General features: G+C 42.5%; 1 protein-coding gene and 1 long non-coding RNA gene across 10 annotated transcripts in view; one reads left to right on the forward strand and one right to left on the reverse strand.

Moving 5' to 3' along the window:
- Positions 1-9,966, reverse strand: part of CPEB2 (cytoplasmic polyadenylation element binding protein 2) — a 71,100-nt gene extending 61,134 nt beyond the window's left edge. For 2 of the 8 annotated variants that reach the window (XM_059165227.1, XM_059165220.1), the window contains exons 1-2: positions 8,003-9,966; positions 4,760-5,050 (exon numbers count right to left, since the gene is read on the reverse strand). In XM_059165227.1, the coding sequence (XP_059021210.1) occupies positions 4,760-5,050; positions 8,003-9,691 (1,980 nt within the window). In that variant the 5' untranslated portion in view covers positions 9,692-9,966. Of the gene's footprint in view, positions 1-3,009; positions 3,120-3,840; positions 3,931-4,759; positions 5,051-7,207; positions 7,507-8,002 lie in introns of those variants that run through there. The other 6 variants (XM_059165210.1, XM_059165214.1, XM_059165235.1 and 3 more) reach the window with 6 other exon arrangements.
- Positions 8,018-18,537, forward strand: part of LOC131825919 (uncharacterized) — a 217,960-nt gene continuing 207,440 nt past the window's right edge. The window contains exon 1 of one of the 2 annotated variants that reach the window (XR_009351372.1): positions 8,018-8,142. This is a non-coding gene — a long non-coding RNA (uncharacterized LOC131825919). The remainder of the gene's footprint in view (positions 8,143-18,537) is intronic. The other variant, XR_009351371.1, reaches the window with a different exon arrangement.

Here is an 18,537-nt window from a genome sequence, read left to right on the forward strand (position 1 = left end):
GCAGAAAGAACAAAGTAATCCTAAAGAAGGAACTTAAAAAAAGATTAGACATGCTAAAAAATAAAGAGGTCAAGAATATTAAAATTAGTACAACAAAAAGAATTTGAGCTTAATTAAAATAGGACTTTTCAATGGGATGTTATATCTTTACTTTGATATATTCAAAACCCTGCCTCATTTCAAAAGGAGTGATCAAACAGAACATTTTCCTCTTGAAAATGAAATATCCACCTAAAGAAAAGGGAGATGGATTATAGGAAAACCCTATACCCTAAATCATATTTAAAGATGTATCAGATGCTTTAACAAATATACTTCTAACTAGAAAGATCAGCTTTTGTTGCAGTTTTGTGTTGAGTTTTCCAATTTTTGCTTTAAAATAACAAAGTTGTACAAACTCACTGTATTGTCCTCAATCTTCAGTAAAGACTGATTTTACATTCTTGATGACACACTGCTACTGAACTCTACTGAATTAGCAGCAGATGACATGCTACTGTCTTACTGCACAATGTCTTCAGTCTCCTACTCCCTCTTACCAGTCTCTGGTTCCACACAGACACCCTTTCTTCATTTGAATGGACTTGCACCTTCTCAAAGGCAAAGAACAGAATTTCTCTACATATGTCCCCAGGATAATTAAAACACTACCATATACATAACGAACACACATTTTTTTTGAAACTTCCTTTATTAATCTGAACCTTGACAAAGTGCTATGACAGTGACTCTGAACAAAAATTAAAAAAAAATTTTTTAAAGGCCTGAAATACCTAAAGCTATACTAGTATCCACAGGATTAAATGGAAAGGCAAGTAGAAAATATGTGGTATAAGAATGTATCAAGTACAGTTAAAGAACTGAATGCAGGATACAAAACTTAAAAAGCATCCATTACCTAAGCAGGTACAAAAGAACCCATTCTTTCTCATTTTCAGTAAGTGTTTAACAGTTTGTTGGCTACCAATGCCCCTTGAGGTACATCTCATTTAAGAACCACAATTTAAGGAGTGCTCTATTAAATGAAAAATTAGATTTGGTCTGCTACTATATATTGTTTTTTGTGTAAAGTGAATAAAGGCACCAAATAATGTATTTTTCTGAGACCCGTATTTTTCTGAGAGACCCTCATTATTATCATCTATCATGTTCTCATATAACAGTCTATATATCAAAGACTGGTGGGATATATCATCAATTAATTCTAGGTAGTTTATGTGACATGCTCAAGAACTTCCACAGGAACAAAAATCTACAATTGAATATATTGATAATCCCTTAGCTAGAGGACAGGCCAACATCCATCTTATAAGGCTTCACAGCTATATTACACCTTTAAAGGCATTTTGTTGCTTTGTTTACAGAAAACTGATGTACCATACATAAACCTGTAAGTAATAATCTTAGCTACCAGTATATTTATTTTTTGATTTAAAATATTCACTTTTTGATTTAAAATATTCAAGTATTAATGAATATATTAGAATCCCAATATCTAATTGAAAATTCAATTTTAAGGCAATTAGAATTCATATACTGGAGTATGACTTCTTGCAGGGGTAACTACCTACCAGCATTTTAAAGAAAAGTACTCCTAGTCTTAAAGAAATTAACATAAATACCTAAAAATTCATTTTAAAGTCAGAAATGTGACTTTAAACTACCTTGAATTACTTTTGTTTTTAAAAGTTTTGAATTTGGAGCTTTTCCATAAGAAGATAATTATTTGAAGTAAGGAAATGCCAATCAACCCTAAAAATTTTACATGTAACTGAGTAAAACCAATCTGCAAAACTATTTCTTTCCTATTTGCTGAATGTTAACTACATGTCCAGTTCTTGGGTATAGGTAAGGCCTCAAGTATCCAAGTATAGGAACTAAGATTCCAGTTCTAGAATTTAATATATTTTTTATGCCTAATCAATTTGAAACTAGAAGAAATAAAAAGTTAAATGTTTTAAAATAATGTATTTGTTAACTGAGATATGTTAATATTAAAATGTTCTATATAATGAAAAAAAAAGTCAGAATGAAAATATTGCCCCAGATAATTTTAACTTTGCCAAATAGTGAGGAACTATCGAGTGGTTTGAGACACCAATTGAAGTTTGTAGCTGTTGCTGTATTTTTAAGAACCTCAACTTCAAATACCTCAACCTTTTATAGAAAGATAGAAATTTTCTTCACCATGCTCTTCAACTTCATCAAATCACACCTCTGGTGCAAGGGACCAAAGGGAATGCCAATATCTCAGCAGTTAGCCAAAAAAAAAAAAAAAAAAAAAAAAAATTACTGTTAAACACCTAAATCCTTTTATATAAAATTTACCTAAAACAGGTAAGAACAGAGTGGCTTTGATTGAAATCTAAGTAGGAGCGCTAGAGACCCTCATCTTATAGCAGCCCAGGGGCTGATTTCCCTTTCATTATCACCTCTATCTACTCTCTAGCCCTCCACTAACTGAAACCATCTCAATAACCACATTTCTCAACGTATGACCCCTCTCCATTGTCCCCTTATGACAGCTAATCTGTCTTCTCTCTTCTCCATAGTTAAATATCCCTCATATGTGTCCTCTTGCTTCTTTCTTGCCCATGCTCTTCAAACAATTGTCTTTTCCTCTCTAAAAACACATCCCTTGCCACCTTCAAAATGATTATCATAATTTTCCTCTTCTAAAATACCATCTCCTAGACATTTACGTATTCAATTTGAACAATATAAAAGTGCTACCATAAAAATGTCACTAATATGGCCTAACTAGGCCAGAGTGAAGAAGAGCATAGAAATAGATGGATAGCTAACTTAAATTATTAAAAAAACAGTAAGTCACAAATTACATGAGATAACTACTTATTTCTATGTGGCAATCCTGGTAGGACCATTTTGGTAAAAAATTAGGACTTGTCTAAAATAACTGCTAATAACAGATTACTGAAGTTAATGCTAATGCTCCAGGTTTGAAAGCTATTGACAAACATATTATTAATCTATTTATAGAGTCCTTACTTGTAAAATCATCTCATGTTGATAAATTAACTAAGGAAGAGCCTTAGCTAAAGATAACATAGCTCCATTCAGTGGGCTCCCACAATGTCAATCCTATGCTCATTCAAGCTTCAGCTCTGCAGTAAAGAATCCTCATGTAGGACTGAGTTTTCTACTTGTCCTGTAATAATTCTCATCACCGGTACCCAGTATGAATTCAAATTTAGTCTGCAGGAAAAGAGATAGCATTTTGTAACCACAAAGGGCTTGAAGGAAATTTAAGACCGATTCCTAGCTTTTTGATTTAGGGTTTTTCTATAGGAAACATTATTTGGAAGAAGATAAGTATACAACAGTAGTAACAAATTTTAGAATAAAAAAATATTATTCATGAAGTTTTTCTTAAAGATAAAAAAATTGAAGCCAGGACCTCTTTAGAAATATACCTCAAGACAAATGTAGATTTTGTGACAAAAATTTACTAAAAAATTCTGTAAAACACTGATGAAATGTAAAATTGAATATATGATTTTTGTCCCCAACTGAAAATAATTCTGAAAGATAAAATCTGTTAAGTTTGACTGATGTTTAAAGTCGGTGCTCTTGGGTATATAATTCCTTTTTCCAAAAACAAATTCTGTTTTGGAAATATAAAATAGTTATGAATTACTTATAAATTTGAAAATGAAGCATTTTATATTAAATAAGTGACCTTTTAAAAATAAATTGCTTTAATGTTCTTTGACATATGCTTAAAAAGGTATAACTGGAAAGTAAATAATAAATCTTACTCATAATATAAACACTAAACTCCTAGTCATAATCCTGAAAAATATACACTGTGCAGCCTACCTGGTCTATTCTGGATGTTCCGGCTGCAGTGCACCAACTATCTTGGAGTGAATCTGAGCCCCAAGCTGGTAACTGCAAACTAGATCTCACCTTCAATAGCATAGAAGTTTTCATCAGAAATAAGCAGTTCTCTTCCCCACACCCACCCACAAAAAAAAAAAAAAAAAAAAAAAAAAGGTAAGAAAGAAAACAAAAAACAATCAAGTTCCTTCTATCTTGTATCTTTAGTCCTTTAAAAGTCTTGGGGGGACAAAAACCTCATTTTAAATAATTATAGGGACCTTTATTAGCTAGAATATCTGTAAAACATTAAAAGATCTGAAAAAAAAAAAAAAAGTCTAATCATCATAACTATTAGGCCACATTTAGAAAAAAAAAGTCACTGAACCAGGGAGGACAAATTTTAAGTTGATGTAAAAAACCCTAATATTATTTTGCCATAATCCCAGCTGTACTAAGCATATTCTAACATATATATATATATATATATATATATATACACACACACACACACACACACACACACACACACCTGATGACAGTCAAATCTATGCACAATTACTTAACATTTTAGTTTAGCTATACTGGAGAAGAAATTCATTTTGGTGGCCTATTAAAGATAAATAAATTAAGGCATTCTTGAGCTGCCAATTAAAAGCTTCAACATATATTTAAGAAATACAGCAGGTTTTTCTAGATTTTATGAAGCTTCTTTTCTACTGTATGTTTAGAGAATTTTTTTAGTCTCAATTTTCTCTACATAAATACTTTATCCTTTGGCAATTAAATTATATGCTTAAAAATAAAAGCTTTTTAATGTTTTAATCTGTTACTTTTACCACACTACCACCACCACCACCACCACCACCCAATTTCTTACTTTGAATGATAAACATTAGAAATAAGACCATTTACATACCATTCTTACCTGTAAGGGTAAGAGTGTATTACTATTGTTGTCTGTTCTGAACACATTATCTTCAATCCAAGATTTTGGAGTCAGTGATGGAGTAGAGCGAGTAAATTTCGGTGGTGCTATGACATTACCAGAAAATGGTTTCTTCAATGGAGATATCTGATTCATAGTTCCTGGAATTCCCATGTTTCCAGTTCTACGATGATCTCTGCCATGCATTGCTCCCCAGGACATACTTCCAGTGCCCCAGCCACTGCTCTGATGGTTGCTCCAAGGAGATTGTTTCAGAAGAGGCTGAGAAAAACACATCTGTTTAAATTACAGGCATTTAAAGAGTTTATAATTCAAACTCAAATTTAGGCCCACACTAAGAATATATATATAATCTTAAAATAAAATCTCTAAAGGCAACAGAATCTATCTTAACAGGTTATAAAAGTAGTAGGTTTGAGATCTTGCTATATAAAAACACATTCATTTAATGCGAGTTGAGTTTTCATTCTCTAGCCCACTTTAAATTATAATGAACCAAGCAGATATTTCATGACAATTATTAAAATAGAACCATGCAATTACTTTTCTTCCCTTTCAGAATCATATATGTAAGAAGAAAAAAAAATACTTGAAAATTGAAATTAACTTTGAAGATTCCTAAAGATATAACCTACATTGTGATCTCAAAACAACCATATTCTGCTAGGTATACAACCAAAAATATGGTCCTTAATTAATAAAGGTATGAGTAATGACAAAAGTAAAATATTTAAACTTTATGATTCCAAAACAAACTGCACCACTGCGACAGTAGATAATGGTAACATTTGGTGGTGTTCTCTTGCATGAACTAAAAACGCCTTTTAGTATAGGGACAGTATAGAAAATACGTCTTCCTTATATTGTTTATTTAACTTTCAATGTATTTTATTCCAACTTTAATGTACTTTCTTTTAAAGTGTTTTTATTGTTTTTTAACTTAATTATCCATGAACAGTTGAGCAATTATTGGATGTCACCCATAGGTGGATCCACTGAGATAACTAAAGATAAACTAAAGATATACTAAAGATAAACTATATGCTTTGATTATTCTGGTAGAGATCTTAACACAAATCTCCATTTGGTTCATTCATTTTCAAAAGTAATTTATACTCCAAACTAGAACCTATGACAAAAAAAAAGCTGAGAACCCACCAAGAGGTAATTACTGTAAGTTTTTGAAAAGTATTATTTTCTAGCAATTACGTTATCAATAAGCTTATAGCTAACATTTAGCTAAAGGAATTATGGACTATCCAGTTGCTGTAAGTAAATAAGCTCGTAGAAGTATTCTTAAAATGAAACTTCCTTCTTATAAGATAAAAAAAAAAAAAAAAAAAGAACTTGATCTATAGTACCTATTTAAAAAATGCCAATACAATCATGAATATACACTGCCCCCTCCATATAGTTCAAAGGTATAGCTCAGGGACCATGAACAAATCACTTTATTCCTGAGGGGCCTTACTTTCCTTATTGATACAGTGATCAAGTTCTCTTCCAGTGATCTAAAATTCCGTATGACAGCTGTGTGACCTCTTAAACTTCACTGTAAGAACCATCTTTTGACAAAAAGCAGATTATAATTAAATATGAATCATGGTATACTGTCTTCTAATGTTCCATATCATGGCTCTAAGAATATAAAACTACCTATAAATAATTTTCTGTGGATGAAGACCCTGACACACAAAACATAACTAACTGCTCGAGATTATGGAAATCACAGGAAAGTGGAATATTATTTCAAAATTCCGTATTTTTAATCCTCATAGGCCACGTTCTCGTTTCTCGAGGAGGCACCAGTGATTTAAAATAAAAACTGTTAACTGTTACTCCGGTTGATTTAAATAAACTCTTAACTGTTACTTTGGTTAGATAGTATTCACCTTTTAAAAGGTTAGCCTTTGAAAACTTTAACTGGTCACAATGGAAAAAGTTATAGGAGTAAGCAGGCACTGGTGAAGGTCCAATTTTGCTCCTCTCTCAAACCTTAATCACGAAAATGACCTTAAACACACTAATCACTACCATAAATGCTGACTCGATCAAAAAAGAACAACAAAATACTCTTTCAGTGTCCATTAAACCAGCCCAGCGGTCAAACATTGTATTGAGAAGATAACAAAACAAGAGCTTGAATCAGAAAGGACCCGGATGAATAAAAAAAAAAAAAAAAAAAAAAAAAAAAAAAAAAAAAAAACCAAAAAACCTGCCCAGTGTCATTTCGTAATTGCACTACCCACTTAAAATATACACACCTCAAATTCAAGAAAAGGTAAGGCCACCACCACCACCCCCCAAAAGAGGGGAGTCCTCTCTTCGAGGTATATAACACGAACCCCGGATTCAAGTTTAGTTTTGTCTTAAAAGCCACCAAATATTCCTAACACAAGAAGAGGCGCAGAAACTAACCCAATCTCCCCAATTTCGGAGCGTCTCGGCTGAAACCAAGTCAGCCCCCGCGGGCAGGCTCCTCTCTCCAGTCGTCTGACAGCTCGGGACCGAGCCCGCCGCGCTGTTGCCTGGGCTCTCCCGACCCTCGGGCCTCGGCCGGCGCAGCTGCGCGGCGGGCAGGGCGTCCCGGCCGGTCGTCGCGGCCGGCCACCCCCTCCCCAGCCAGACCTTGCGCCGGCCGGTGCAGAATGAAACCTTTAAGAAAGCCCTTCCGTCCATCCCCTCATTGGACGACCGGGAAGAGTCACCGGCTCCCCACACGAACCGTCTGCGGTGATCATGTTCCTCCTTCCCAAGTTCGTTTCCCACGGCTGCTCGTCGGAGGCTGCCACCGGAGCCCGCGGGCCCCTCGTCCCCCGCCCGTCCTCGCCTCGTCTCCCGGGCTTGCGGATCGAGGACGGCGGCCCTCTGGGTCAGGGGCGCCCGCTGCGAGGGACCGCCGAGCGGGCGCGCCAGTCCGTCGCCTCCGCCGCCCTCGGTCCGGGCGCCATTCGGCCCTTGCCCCAACCCCCACCGCCGCTCCGGGCGTTCGAGGGGGCGCCCGGCCGGGGCGACTTCCAGCGTGACCCCCTTACCCGAGCCTCGTAGCCCACGGTGGCCACTGCCCGCCCGCCCGCCGGGGACTGGTGTCCGAGTCCTGTCACCCGTCTCCGCCCCCCCCCCCCCGCCACCAGTCCCACTCTCGCTTGGGCGAGTAGCCCTCGTCGTCCCCGACCCGGCCCCGCGGCGCAGCCGGGCCGCCGTCCGCCGTACCTGGTGGTGGTTGTAGGAGTTCCTCTGCTGCAGGAAGGCGGCAGCCGCCGCCTGGTGCTGCTGCTGGAGCTGCGGGCTGACGGGAGACCTCCGGCTCTGCGGCTGCTGCGGCGCCGCGGGCGGCGGGGGCTGCTGCTGAGGTAAATTCATGGCGGGCGGCGGCGGCGGGGGCACGGCGGCAGCCGAGAAGGGGCCGCCGAACCCGCTGCCGCCGCCGCCGCCGCCACCGCCGCTCGCCGGCACGCTGAGTCCCGCGCAGCCGTGCGGGGACACGGGCGAGAAGCTCGGGAAGAAGGCCGGGTTCATGGACGACGGCAGCCCGGGGTAGAAGCCGTTCTCTGAATCGGGGCTGGGCGGCGGCATGGCGCTGAGCGAGCCGCCGCCGCCGCCGCCGCCGCCACCCGGGGTGGCGGCCGAAGAGCCGGGCTGCTGCGGCTGCGGCTGCGGCGGCTGCTGGGGTGGAGGCGGCTGCTGCTGCTGGGGCGGCGGCGGCTGTTGGGGTTGGGGCGGCGGCGGCGGCGAAGCGGTCTGCACCGACCAGGGGGTGCCGAAGCCGGGCAGTGGCGGCGGCGACGCGGAGCCGCCTCCCCCTCCGCCTCCGGGGGGCCCCCCGCCCCCGCCGCCGCCCGGGTGCGGAAGGTCCGGGCTCTGCAGGCTGCTGAAGGCGCCCGCGCCGAGCGCCCCGCCGGGCAGGAGGTTACTGGGACTGTTGAGCAGAGGGTGGTTGGGGGACTCCATGGAGCCCGGCGCGGGGTTCACCGGCGGCGTCGAGGGGACCAAGCCCGCATTGGGGGGCTCGGTGGCGCTGCCCTCGCCCGCGGCCGGGGTCTTGCGAGGGCTGCCCGCGCCTCCGTGGCGGCGCCGCGGGGCTGCGGGCGGCGAGGGCTGGAGCTGCGGGAGCGGGGGCAGATCGGCCGGGAGCTGCCGCTGGGCGAAATCCTGCGGCGGGAGGTGCTGCGGGTGCGGTACGCTGAATTGCTGCTGCTGCTGTGGCTGCTGGCGCTGGGCGAGCTGCGCCGGCTGGAGGAGCGGGCCGGGCGGTGGCGGCGGCGGTGGCGGCGGACTGAACCGGCCGGGGCAGTGGAGCGGCGGCGGCGGCTTCGAGTCCGGAGGGTGGGGAAGGTGGGGAGGGCTGAACTCTTTCCTCTTCTGGCAGCTCAGCTGCTGCTGCTGCCGCTTACTGAAGTCCTGCGGGGAGGAGGTGCGGCAGCAGCAGCAGGAGGAGGCGGAGGAGGAGGAGGGGTGGTGCAGACTCGGTTTGAAGTCCTGGGAGGGGAGGAGGTGGGTCACACCCGCGTTCGTGCCGCCGCCGGGGTGGTGGTTGGGGAGTTTCTCCGCGGCCGCCGCCCCCGAGAGCGGCCGCGCCGGCTGCTGTGTCAGCCCCAGCAGCAGCTCATCCTGCATGGTCTGCTGATGTGCCAGGAACGGGGAGGAAGAGGAAGCGGCAGCGGCTGAGCTGCCCGCGCCGCCGCAGCCGAGGATAGGAAAGGGGGAGGCGGCCTCCGAGATGCCGGTGACAGGCAACGGCGGCGGCGAGAGCGGGCCGAAGGGCGTGGCGGAGGACTGCGGGGCGGCGGCCGTGGCGGGCCCCACGGCGTAGGGACTGTACGTCCCGCTGTTGAATAGTGACCCAGGGCTGCTGCTTCGGAGCGGGGCGGTCTGCAACACCCCAAACCCGAAGTCCCTCATTTATCAGGCCGGCGGCAGCGGGAGGAGACGCACCCCGTCCGCTGCCCCGCCTAGGAAGCTGCCGAATCTGGGGCGGCACTGCCGTGGTGGAAAAAGGGGGAGTCAGTGAGAGGGACACTGTGACTGAGCCAGGGGCACCTACTTCGGCCCCTCCAGCCCTCGCGGCAATCACCGCCGCCTCCCGAGACCGGCTCGGGCACCGCCACCGCCGCTGCCGCCGCCGCCGCCCTCCCGGCTTAAGAACTCCGGAACGTGCGTCAGCGCCACCTCACAATCGCACCGCCCCCCGCGGTGCGTCCCGGCACGCGCGGGCGCGAGGCCGCCGCGCCCCCGCTGCCCCGCCCCCGCCCCGCCCCTCATTAATATGCAGACTTGGCCCGGGCGCGCTTGTTCTCCCAGGAGGGAGGAGGAGCGCGGGAGCGAGCGGCGTGTCTCCTCGGGCCCCTTCGGTATCTAGGGAAAAAGAGAGGTCTGTGGCGGCCGCGGGCAGCTGACTCCGGTCTAGGAGCCCGCCGCGCGCGCGCGCACTAGTACGAGCGCGCGCGGGCGGCGCCGACCGTTCCAGGGCAACGGCCCCTCCCGGCGCGGTTTCTGCGCAAAGGCTGCCCTGGGTCGCACGCGCTCCGTCCCACCCCTGTCGCCCTCGCGGCCCCGCCTCCTTCCTGTCACCCCGATCCCTCCCTCGGTCACATGAGACTTGGCCGCTGGTACGCGAGCTCCTTGGGGCTGTGGTACCCCGCGTGGGAAACAGGCGGGGAACCCGACTGGGATTGGCTTCCAGTCACCGCGGTCGCGTGAGGCCTACACTTTGCGAGCGCAGCGGGGACAGCGGCCCTTCCCGCCCTTCGGGCTCAGCCCGGTGGTCCTTAGACCAGCTAGGGCCTGTGGGCGCTGCCGACCTTGCAGACCGCTGAGCGGCTCTCTCCACACCTCGTGCCCCACACGTCCCCTACTTGGAGCTCTCGTCGTCGCGCCAGAAAGCGCCTTCTCGGGCTTGTTTTTAGCTTCTCATGCTGCGTGCTGTTGGGACCTTCTGCAGCCGCTTGAACGTTATTTTCTGCAGGGCAAACATGAAGCCTGGCTGTACACCAAACGTTTTCACTTGGGCAATGAGGAGCAAAGTCCCAGGAACTCAACCGGGCTCCGTGTGGCTGTCTACACACATAAATGCCTGTAATAGGTTAGGAGGCGAACTCCCATGGTAACCCTGGGCCAGTTCCAAGTCTTCGTATTTAATAAAAGCATTTCATGTGCCATCATCAGGACTGCTGTGTGTAGGACTTCAGCCCGCCATATTTGCCCGGACTCTCCCGTCCCTGCCTTCCCCCGCTAAGCCCCCCTCCAGGGAGACTCAAATTTAAGCATTTCCTAAGCTTTATGAGTTTTCAAGGGAGATTTCTCACATCAGGGAAAAGAGGAGGTTCTGACTCAGCAACAGACTTGTTGAGGCTTGCAAAATGGAAGGGGAGGGAGCTTTCCATGGTGGAGCTCCTGTTGGAAGCAATAAAAGAGGAACTAATCCTGTGTATTTCCTTTTCTAAAGAAGCATTTAACATAGAGAAAAAAAAAGTGTGCGAGGATCTAGATAAAGAATAACAGAATGATCCTGTTTTGCAATTTTAACTTTTTCTTGGCCCTTAGAGAAGTGAAACTATTGAAATAATCCCAGAATAGAGACCAACCCCAAAAGCAATAGATGGGATGTCCAGACTACTTGATTTTTAAAAAATTTTTTAGTTGAGATATAATTGACCTATAACATATTGGTTTTAGGTGTTCAACATAATGATTTGATATACCTATATGATGAGAAGTAAATATCAAAATAAGTCTAGTTAACACCTGGATACCACCACACATAGTTACAATTTTTTTCTTTTGAGACTCTACTTGATTGTGATCTACAACTGGACTAAGATTGAATAGTGTTCTAGATTATAAATGCACACTCCTACTGATGTAGGCAGAGTGTACATTTTCATGGGTTCTCATTCTCTATTCAATTTCTACTTTTGTTATTTCAGTGTTTCAAATTTACATAAATTGGAATAAGCAAGCTAGAAAGAGCATCATTGCAGAAGGAAAATATGTTTCATGTATTACCTTTATGTCTGATATATGAACTACATTATGTCTGTCTAAAGAACTACATTTGATACTGCCTTTACAATATGAGAAAGTATTCTTAAAAAACTCAAAACAGTTCAGAAATTAGTCAGGTGTATAGAAAACTGGTTTGAGTTAATAATCTCAAAACAATTTTTAATAATCAGGCAAAATATAGAACTGGAGAAGTACTTTTATTATTTTAAATTACAGTGTCTAGAAAATAACTCGAGCTCATTACAATTAAAAATACAAATGGCCATTTCCACAGTACCTATTGACATATTCTTAACTTTTATTCATTAATGTGTTTTACAGGGAAAAACTACTTCACAATTAAAGACTTTAAGATTGTCTTAAAAATGAACACATTTTTTTTTTCCTAAGTGAAGTTATATTTGGAATCATCTGCAGATCCAACAACAAATCTTGAAACAGGAAGAAAATGTAGGCATGAAAATTAGCTCAATCATCCACTAAAATTGCACTTAGTATGATGTATGGAGGAAAGAGAGCATACATTTACAAGCCAAATGCTGCCACTCTGGGCTAAAGTTTGAATAAAAACAAGATTTCTTGGTGTTCTAAAACTTGTTTCTTTTGGGGGATTTAGAGATCTCCAAAACAGAGAAAAGCCATCATGCTTAGTGTTATATAATAAGGTCAAATTTCATTTTAAGTACACCGAATTCCAAAATCTACCTGTCAGTCCCCTGCTTACCACTTTAACACCTCAGAGGGTTGTGAGGACCTCATTTTTTTTTTTTTTTTTTTAATAGAGAAGACAGTTACATACTGAAATCTCTGTCTTTCAATTTGGTGAGCATGCCATCATTGAAAATATTCAAACGGAAAGGTTTCCTATTGTGGAGGTGGAGGTGAGTAAGAGGGGAGGGATTATGGTCCTCTAGCTGCTCCAATGCCAAAATCTTATGCGGCTATATTCTTTGTTGACCATATGATCACTCAGTCCCTGACCTTATTTGTCAGTCTCTTGTTCATTTCCTACCATTCTCCTGGGCCAATGTTTTAAAAAACATTTTCGCTACGACCTAGGACACACACATATACCTAAATGCACCTGAAATAAAGCTTTAAGCAATTCTTACTTTTTATACATGCAATAACTCTATTTTTAAATTCTAGGTACTGTGTTAAATTACTAAATGGATCTCAAATCACTAAGTTGATTTTAAGTCCCATGATTAGGCCATGAGCTGAAATTTATTAACACAGTCCTGGAAGACTATTTCACACCTTCTTTTCTATCTCAAAGCCTCCTGACACCATCTCTCCTCCCCTCATTTTCATCTGACCTGGCTTTCTATTTCCCTGAGAAAATAGAAGCTGGTTTAGGAGAGCTTCCACAGGTCCTCAACTGTACCCTTTCCAAGTCACTGTGCATTTGTTCTTATACACCTTCTTCCCTCCTGCTACATGGAGGGCCACCTAGACTCCACACTCTCATTTAAGGCTATCCCCTCCACTGATGCACCAGAGCCTTCCCACACCTGCTCAGGACATGGCTTCATAGACATCCCAGTCTCCTAGCTATCCCACATTTAACATGTCTAATATTGAACTCCCCCATCTTGGTAAATGGCACTCCATTGTTACAGTTGCTCAGGCCAAAATAAAAATAATGATAATAATAATAAGGTCACCCTTGATTTCTATTTTTCTTATAGCATATTCAAACCATTATTGCATGTTAATTGTCCTACCTTTGTATTGTATCCAGAATCCAGCTACATCTCACCACACCCACCACAAGCCAACCAGACCAGGCCAGGCCGACGTAATCTCTCTCTGGCTTGTTGCTCTCACCACCTAACTAGCTTCCCAGCCTCTGATCTTGTCTACCTACAACCTATTCACACAGCAGCTGAAAGGCTCCTTTCATTTTTTAAAAAATAATATATATGTGTGTATATATAAAATTATATATATACATTTATGTTGTGTTAGTCAGCATACAGAACTTCATTAGTTTTTGATGTAGTGGTCCATGATTCATTGTTTATGTATATCACCCAGTGCTCCTTTCAATACGTACCCTCCTTAATACCTTTCAAAATGGAAGACAGATCATGTCAACTTCCCTGACTAAATACTTCTTTTCCTAGAATAATAGCCAAGACATTTTCAGTAACCAAATGGTTATTCACGATTGCCTCCTGCCTTTAGTAACCCCTCTTACCATTTCTACTCACAATAGAATCCTTATTTCTTTGACATACCAGGCCAACTCAGCCTCAGAGTCTTTGTCCTTGTGATTCTCACTGCCTGGAATACTTATCCCCTAAATACCAGCAGAGCTTGCTCTCATATTTTTCGTGTGTCTGTCTCATTTCTGCTCAAGCTCATTCCCCAGTGATATCTTCCCCAAGCACCATTATAAAATAGCAACTCCTTCCTTCACTCCAGCCTCCCTATTACTCGAAAGTGGTTTGATCCTCCCCCCCCCCCCAATCTGCCACTCTGTGTATTTACATTGTTTATCTGTCCTCCCTGTTAAATGGCAAATCCCATGAGGAAAGGTACATTGTCTTGTTCACTGCTGCATCTTCCACAGCTAGAACGATCCTGGCACACAATAGGCACCCAAGAGTTGTAAAATTGAATGTGCTGCTCCACAAATGAATAACAGCTTTAGAAAATAATAGCTCTAAGTATACTATAGTAACATGAGGGTCTTTATTTGTTGGCAAGTGTTACCCAAACACCACCCATGCTGCTAGGAATTATAAGCAAGGCAAGATAGTTCCAGGAATTGACAGGGTATGTGTGTTAGGACACACAGATAGGGCAGCTCAGGGGATAGATAAACCTGGACTCCAGGAGGCAAGACTTCTGTTTTAGAAGCCTAGAGGATTCCAGGCTTTAGAGACTGGGATTTTGAGGAAGGAGACTGAAACGCAAGGGTTCATCACAGGAACTTGAGCAAAACAGAATGGCCATGAGGCCTACATGATGCTGAGCTGTCAAGTTGCTGGTTGCCTACTGCTGCTCGGCCTGTAAATGAAAAAGGGTTAGTCTTCATTCAAGGCTCATTGGCCTGGCTTTGAGTTGTGGGAAAGAGTAGAAATTAAGACCCATACTGACCTTTTCCAACTTCAAGTTGTTTTATTGACACATCCCCCAGAGTACCACTATCTTTAATACTTCTGGTTCTTTTTCTACTTTTCCACTCTTCCTTCATGCTGTCCTCTATTGCTTTCCTTCTTTTTACATATCCCTTACATGTTGTAGTTCCTTATGCTTATATTCCTGGTCCTCTTCTCTACTTCTGTATACTCTTTCTAGGTGACTTTATCCACTATCATGTTTTCAAATATCATCTATATGCTAATGTCTAACCAATCTCTGTCTAGCCCATAGGCTGAATTCATATTTCCAGCTGCCTATTAGTCAGCTTGACCTGGATGTCCCTCAAACACATGAATTCAATATGTCCATACCAGAATTTATTTCCCCCCAGACCCACTCCTCTTCTTTTGCTCCTTATCTGGGTTGATTGTGTCATTATACAGGTTGCTCCAGCTGGAGACATGAGTCATCCTCTTTCTTCTCTCTTACCCTCCAAAAACAATTGGTCACTGTACTCTGTCAGTTCTGTTGTAGAAATACTGCTCAAAAGTTGTCCCCTCAGTCCATTCCTCTACCTGTGCCTTAGCTCTCAATCTTTGCTCTATCCTGCCCTTGTGCAGAGCCTTTTAGTCAGGTTTCCTACCAGTTCCTCTTCTGAATCTCTTCCCTTTAAAGGTGTCAAAAAACAACTATAATCCCATCACACTTCTAGGTCAATAAGCACCTCCCTAGCTTCTACAGTATCACATCCAAACTTGCTAGTGAATAGGACCTTCAAAAGTTATTTGCAACTTGCCTTCTTGCCTTTATTACCTGTCACTCCTCATAGTACCCAATCCTCTGGATCAGACATGTCTTTTCATAGCTCAGTTCCTTTGCACATGATGTGTCTACTTTCTGGAATGCCTCTTACCTCTTTTCATTAGCTAATGCTTCCTTACCATTCAAAACAGAGTTCCAGTGCCATAGCCTTTCTTGGCTCTCCCTGGACAGTGACTTAAACCCTCTTCTACATTCTCTGACAACATTGTCATAATTTTTTTTTTAATTAGAACACTTGTCACATGGACAATGATTATCTATTCTCCTTGGCTATCTGCCCTTTTAGACTCTGAGTTGCTCTAGGTCATAGACTTTTCCTTATGTATCTCTGCATACTTTTGTCTGCCATTTTACCTGAAACACAAGAGCTCAGTAAATGTTTGTGGATTAATGAATTGCCCAGTGAATGCTGTAGGAAGGAAAGATGAAAAGGAGAACAGAGAGAGAAGGAGAGAAGGGAAGGAGAGAAGAAAAAAGCAAAGGAGAAAAATGTCTCCAAAGCATACTTATAAGGAGATATACCATTCTCTAGAGATCATAATATTAGTGACTTATGTTTGCTTGAAGAAGAAAAAGAAAACAGATAATAACAACAAACAACAAAATTTCACTCCCCTTCCTATTGTTTTCTTTCTGAAAACACCATTCTGGCTGTTATGCTATCCAAGGATGAGTCTACTGACAAAGGAAAATATCTAGAATCTCCCTGCTGCTGATGTATAGACTCCAAACATAGAAGGTCTTTACGTTTTTTGACACACTTTGTGGAGCCTGAGACATTTGTCATCTAACTACAGTACTCCCACTTGGGAAAGGAGCCATCAACCTCTGCAGTAAATCCTGCCACATGCTCATTGGCACACAGACTGACTTAATGGTTCTATCAATTCTCGACTTATATTTTTAGGTATAGTCACCTTGACTAGATTATAAATCATTGGAGGCAGTGGCTATATCTTATATATTCCTTTCTTTTCCTAGTTCTTCTTGATTCATTTATGTACCCAGAAACTATTTACTGAGTGTCTGCTATGTGTCAGACACTGTACTAGACCCTGGGGATACAACCATGAGCAAAATCAAAGACATATGCACTATTCCATGGTATCACAGAGGCTGTTGATACAACTATGATAATTCCTGGCCCTAATTGTCTAGACAGAGTCATAAACAGTGAGATTCTAGGCCGAAACTGACCTACTAAATTGGAGTCCTACATGCTGCAACATAGCCTTGCTGGACTGGTCATGGGTGGAGCCCCAGGATGAATATGGAATATTGAGCTAAGGCAAATTCAGCTGGAAAGCAGAAGAAATCACATGCTGAAACACATTGTAATCCTAGTTGGAAAAGATTTTTACTTTTTATCTCCTTACCTTGTCACAGTATACTTGGTGACTAGATAAAGCAAATAATATTCCTATTTTAGAGTTGGAAAACCAAAGCCCAGAAATAAAGTAATTTGCTTCCTGTAGTTTGCAGAGCCTGGGCTTAAAGCCGCCATCTCCTCATTGCTCAGTTTGCTGCTCCATTAGCTGGCTGAGATATGCAACATGTCTGAGCCACAGGGACGGCCCTAAGAACAATGGTTGTTACTTCTACTAAAGTGTAAGTGATGGAAAGTGTAATGCTTTAAAAGTTTTCAGGAACACCTCGCTAAATGAATAACAATTGACAGTAGTGATCTCAGAATGAAAGCATTTTGTTTTCCAAATACATAGCCCACAAAAACTCAGAAATTCTTCTCAAATGTGCATACTAATTTTTCTCCTGTTAGAATAATAAGGCCTGGCAGTATATATTGGATATATTGCATTTGATTCTTTTCTTTCATTCTGGAAAGCTAACTCCTTCACTTGAGAAATTATTCTCTGCAAAACAAAGTGGAGAAGCATTTTGACTAAATATTGAATATTTAAATTTTATGTAAATGAAGAATATTACATCTATCAAATTTGATCTTAATATTTTTAGAATCTTAGAAAGATTAAAAGTTTAAATTTTTTTGGCAACTCTGCCAAAAAAATTTAAACTTTTAATCTTTCTAAGATTCTAAAAATATTAAGATCAAATTTGAATGTTTGGTAACAAAGAAAAATCATAAAGTTTATTTGGTACCAGGCATTATTACTTCCCTCTTTATACAAAGATTAAGTATAAAGGCAATGTCTAGATAAGATTCAAGGTAGATATTAGCCCAGGTAAGTGCTTCATCCTTACTGTTATCTATTCACTTTTACTCTGCTCCAGGTGGGACTGTAGGAGTTTATGTCATCTTATATTCAAAATTCATGTATACGTATAGGCCATTGTATTAAATTTGCAGAACATAACCCATAGCAAGAAGAAAAGTAGACCTCAATTTTCGATAGAAAATATGAAAATAAAAAATTTTAGAAAGTTTTCCTAAGTACATGAACCATATATATAAATACTAATGTTTTTTAAGCCCACAGTTGATCCATATTTCTCTCACTTCAGAAGACAGGGAAGAGGGATATGCTGGACACATAGGGGCTCTTGAGTCAGAGACCTGGCTTTCAGTCCCAACTCCCTCTGTCACTGTGTAACTTTAGCAGTACAGTTTTGGGGACATTAGTTTTCTCTTCTTTGTGAAAGTGAAGGGAGCAAAAACCATCATCTGCGAAGTGTGGGTTGTAAAGATGATTAGCAGTATTTTAAGCAGAGAGTCTTCTATAATGGTTGGCACAGAATAGTTTTTTTTTTTTTTTAACGATTATTTATTTATTTATCTATTTGACAGACAGCGATCACAAGTAGGCAGAGAGGCAGGTAGAGAGAGAGAGGAGGAGGCAGGTAGAGAGAGA

Source organism: Mustela lutreola, chromosome 1, assembly GCF_030435805.1.
Source record: "Mustela lutreola isolate mMusLut2 chromosome 1, mMusLut2.pri, whole genome shotgun sequence".
NCBI classification, from domain to species: Eukaryota; Metazoa; Chordata; class Mammalia; order Carnivora; family Mustelidae; genus Mustela; species Mustela lutreola.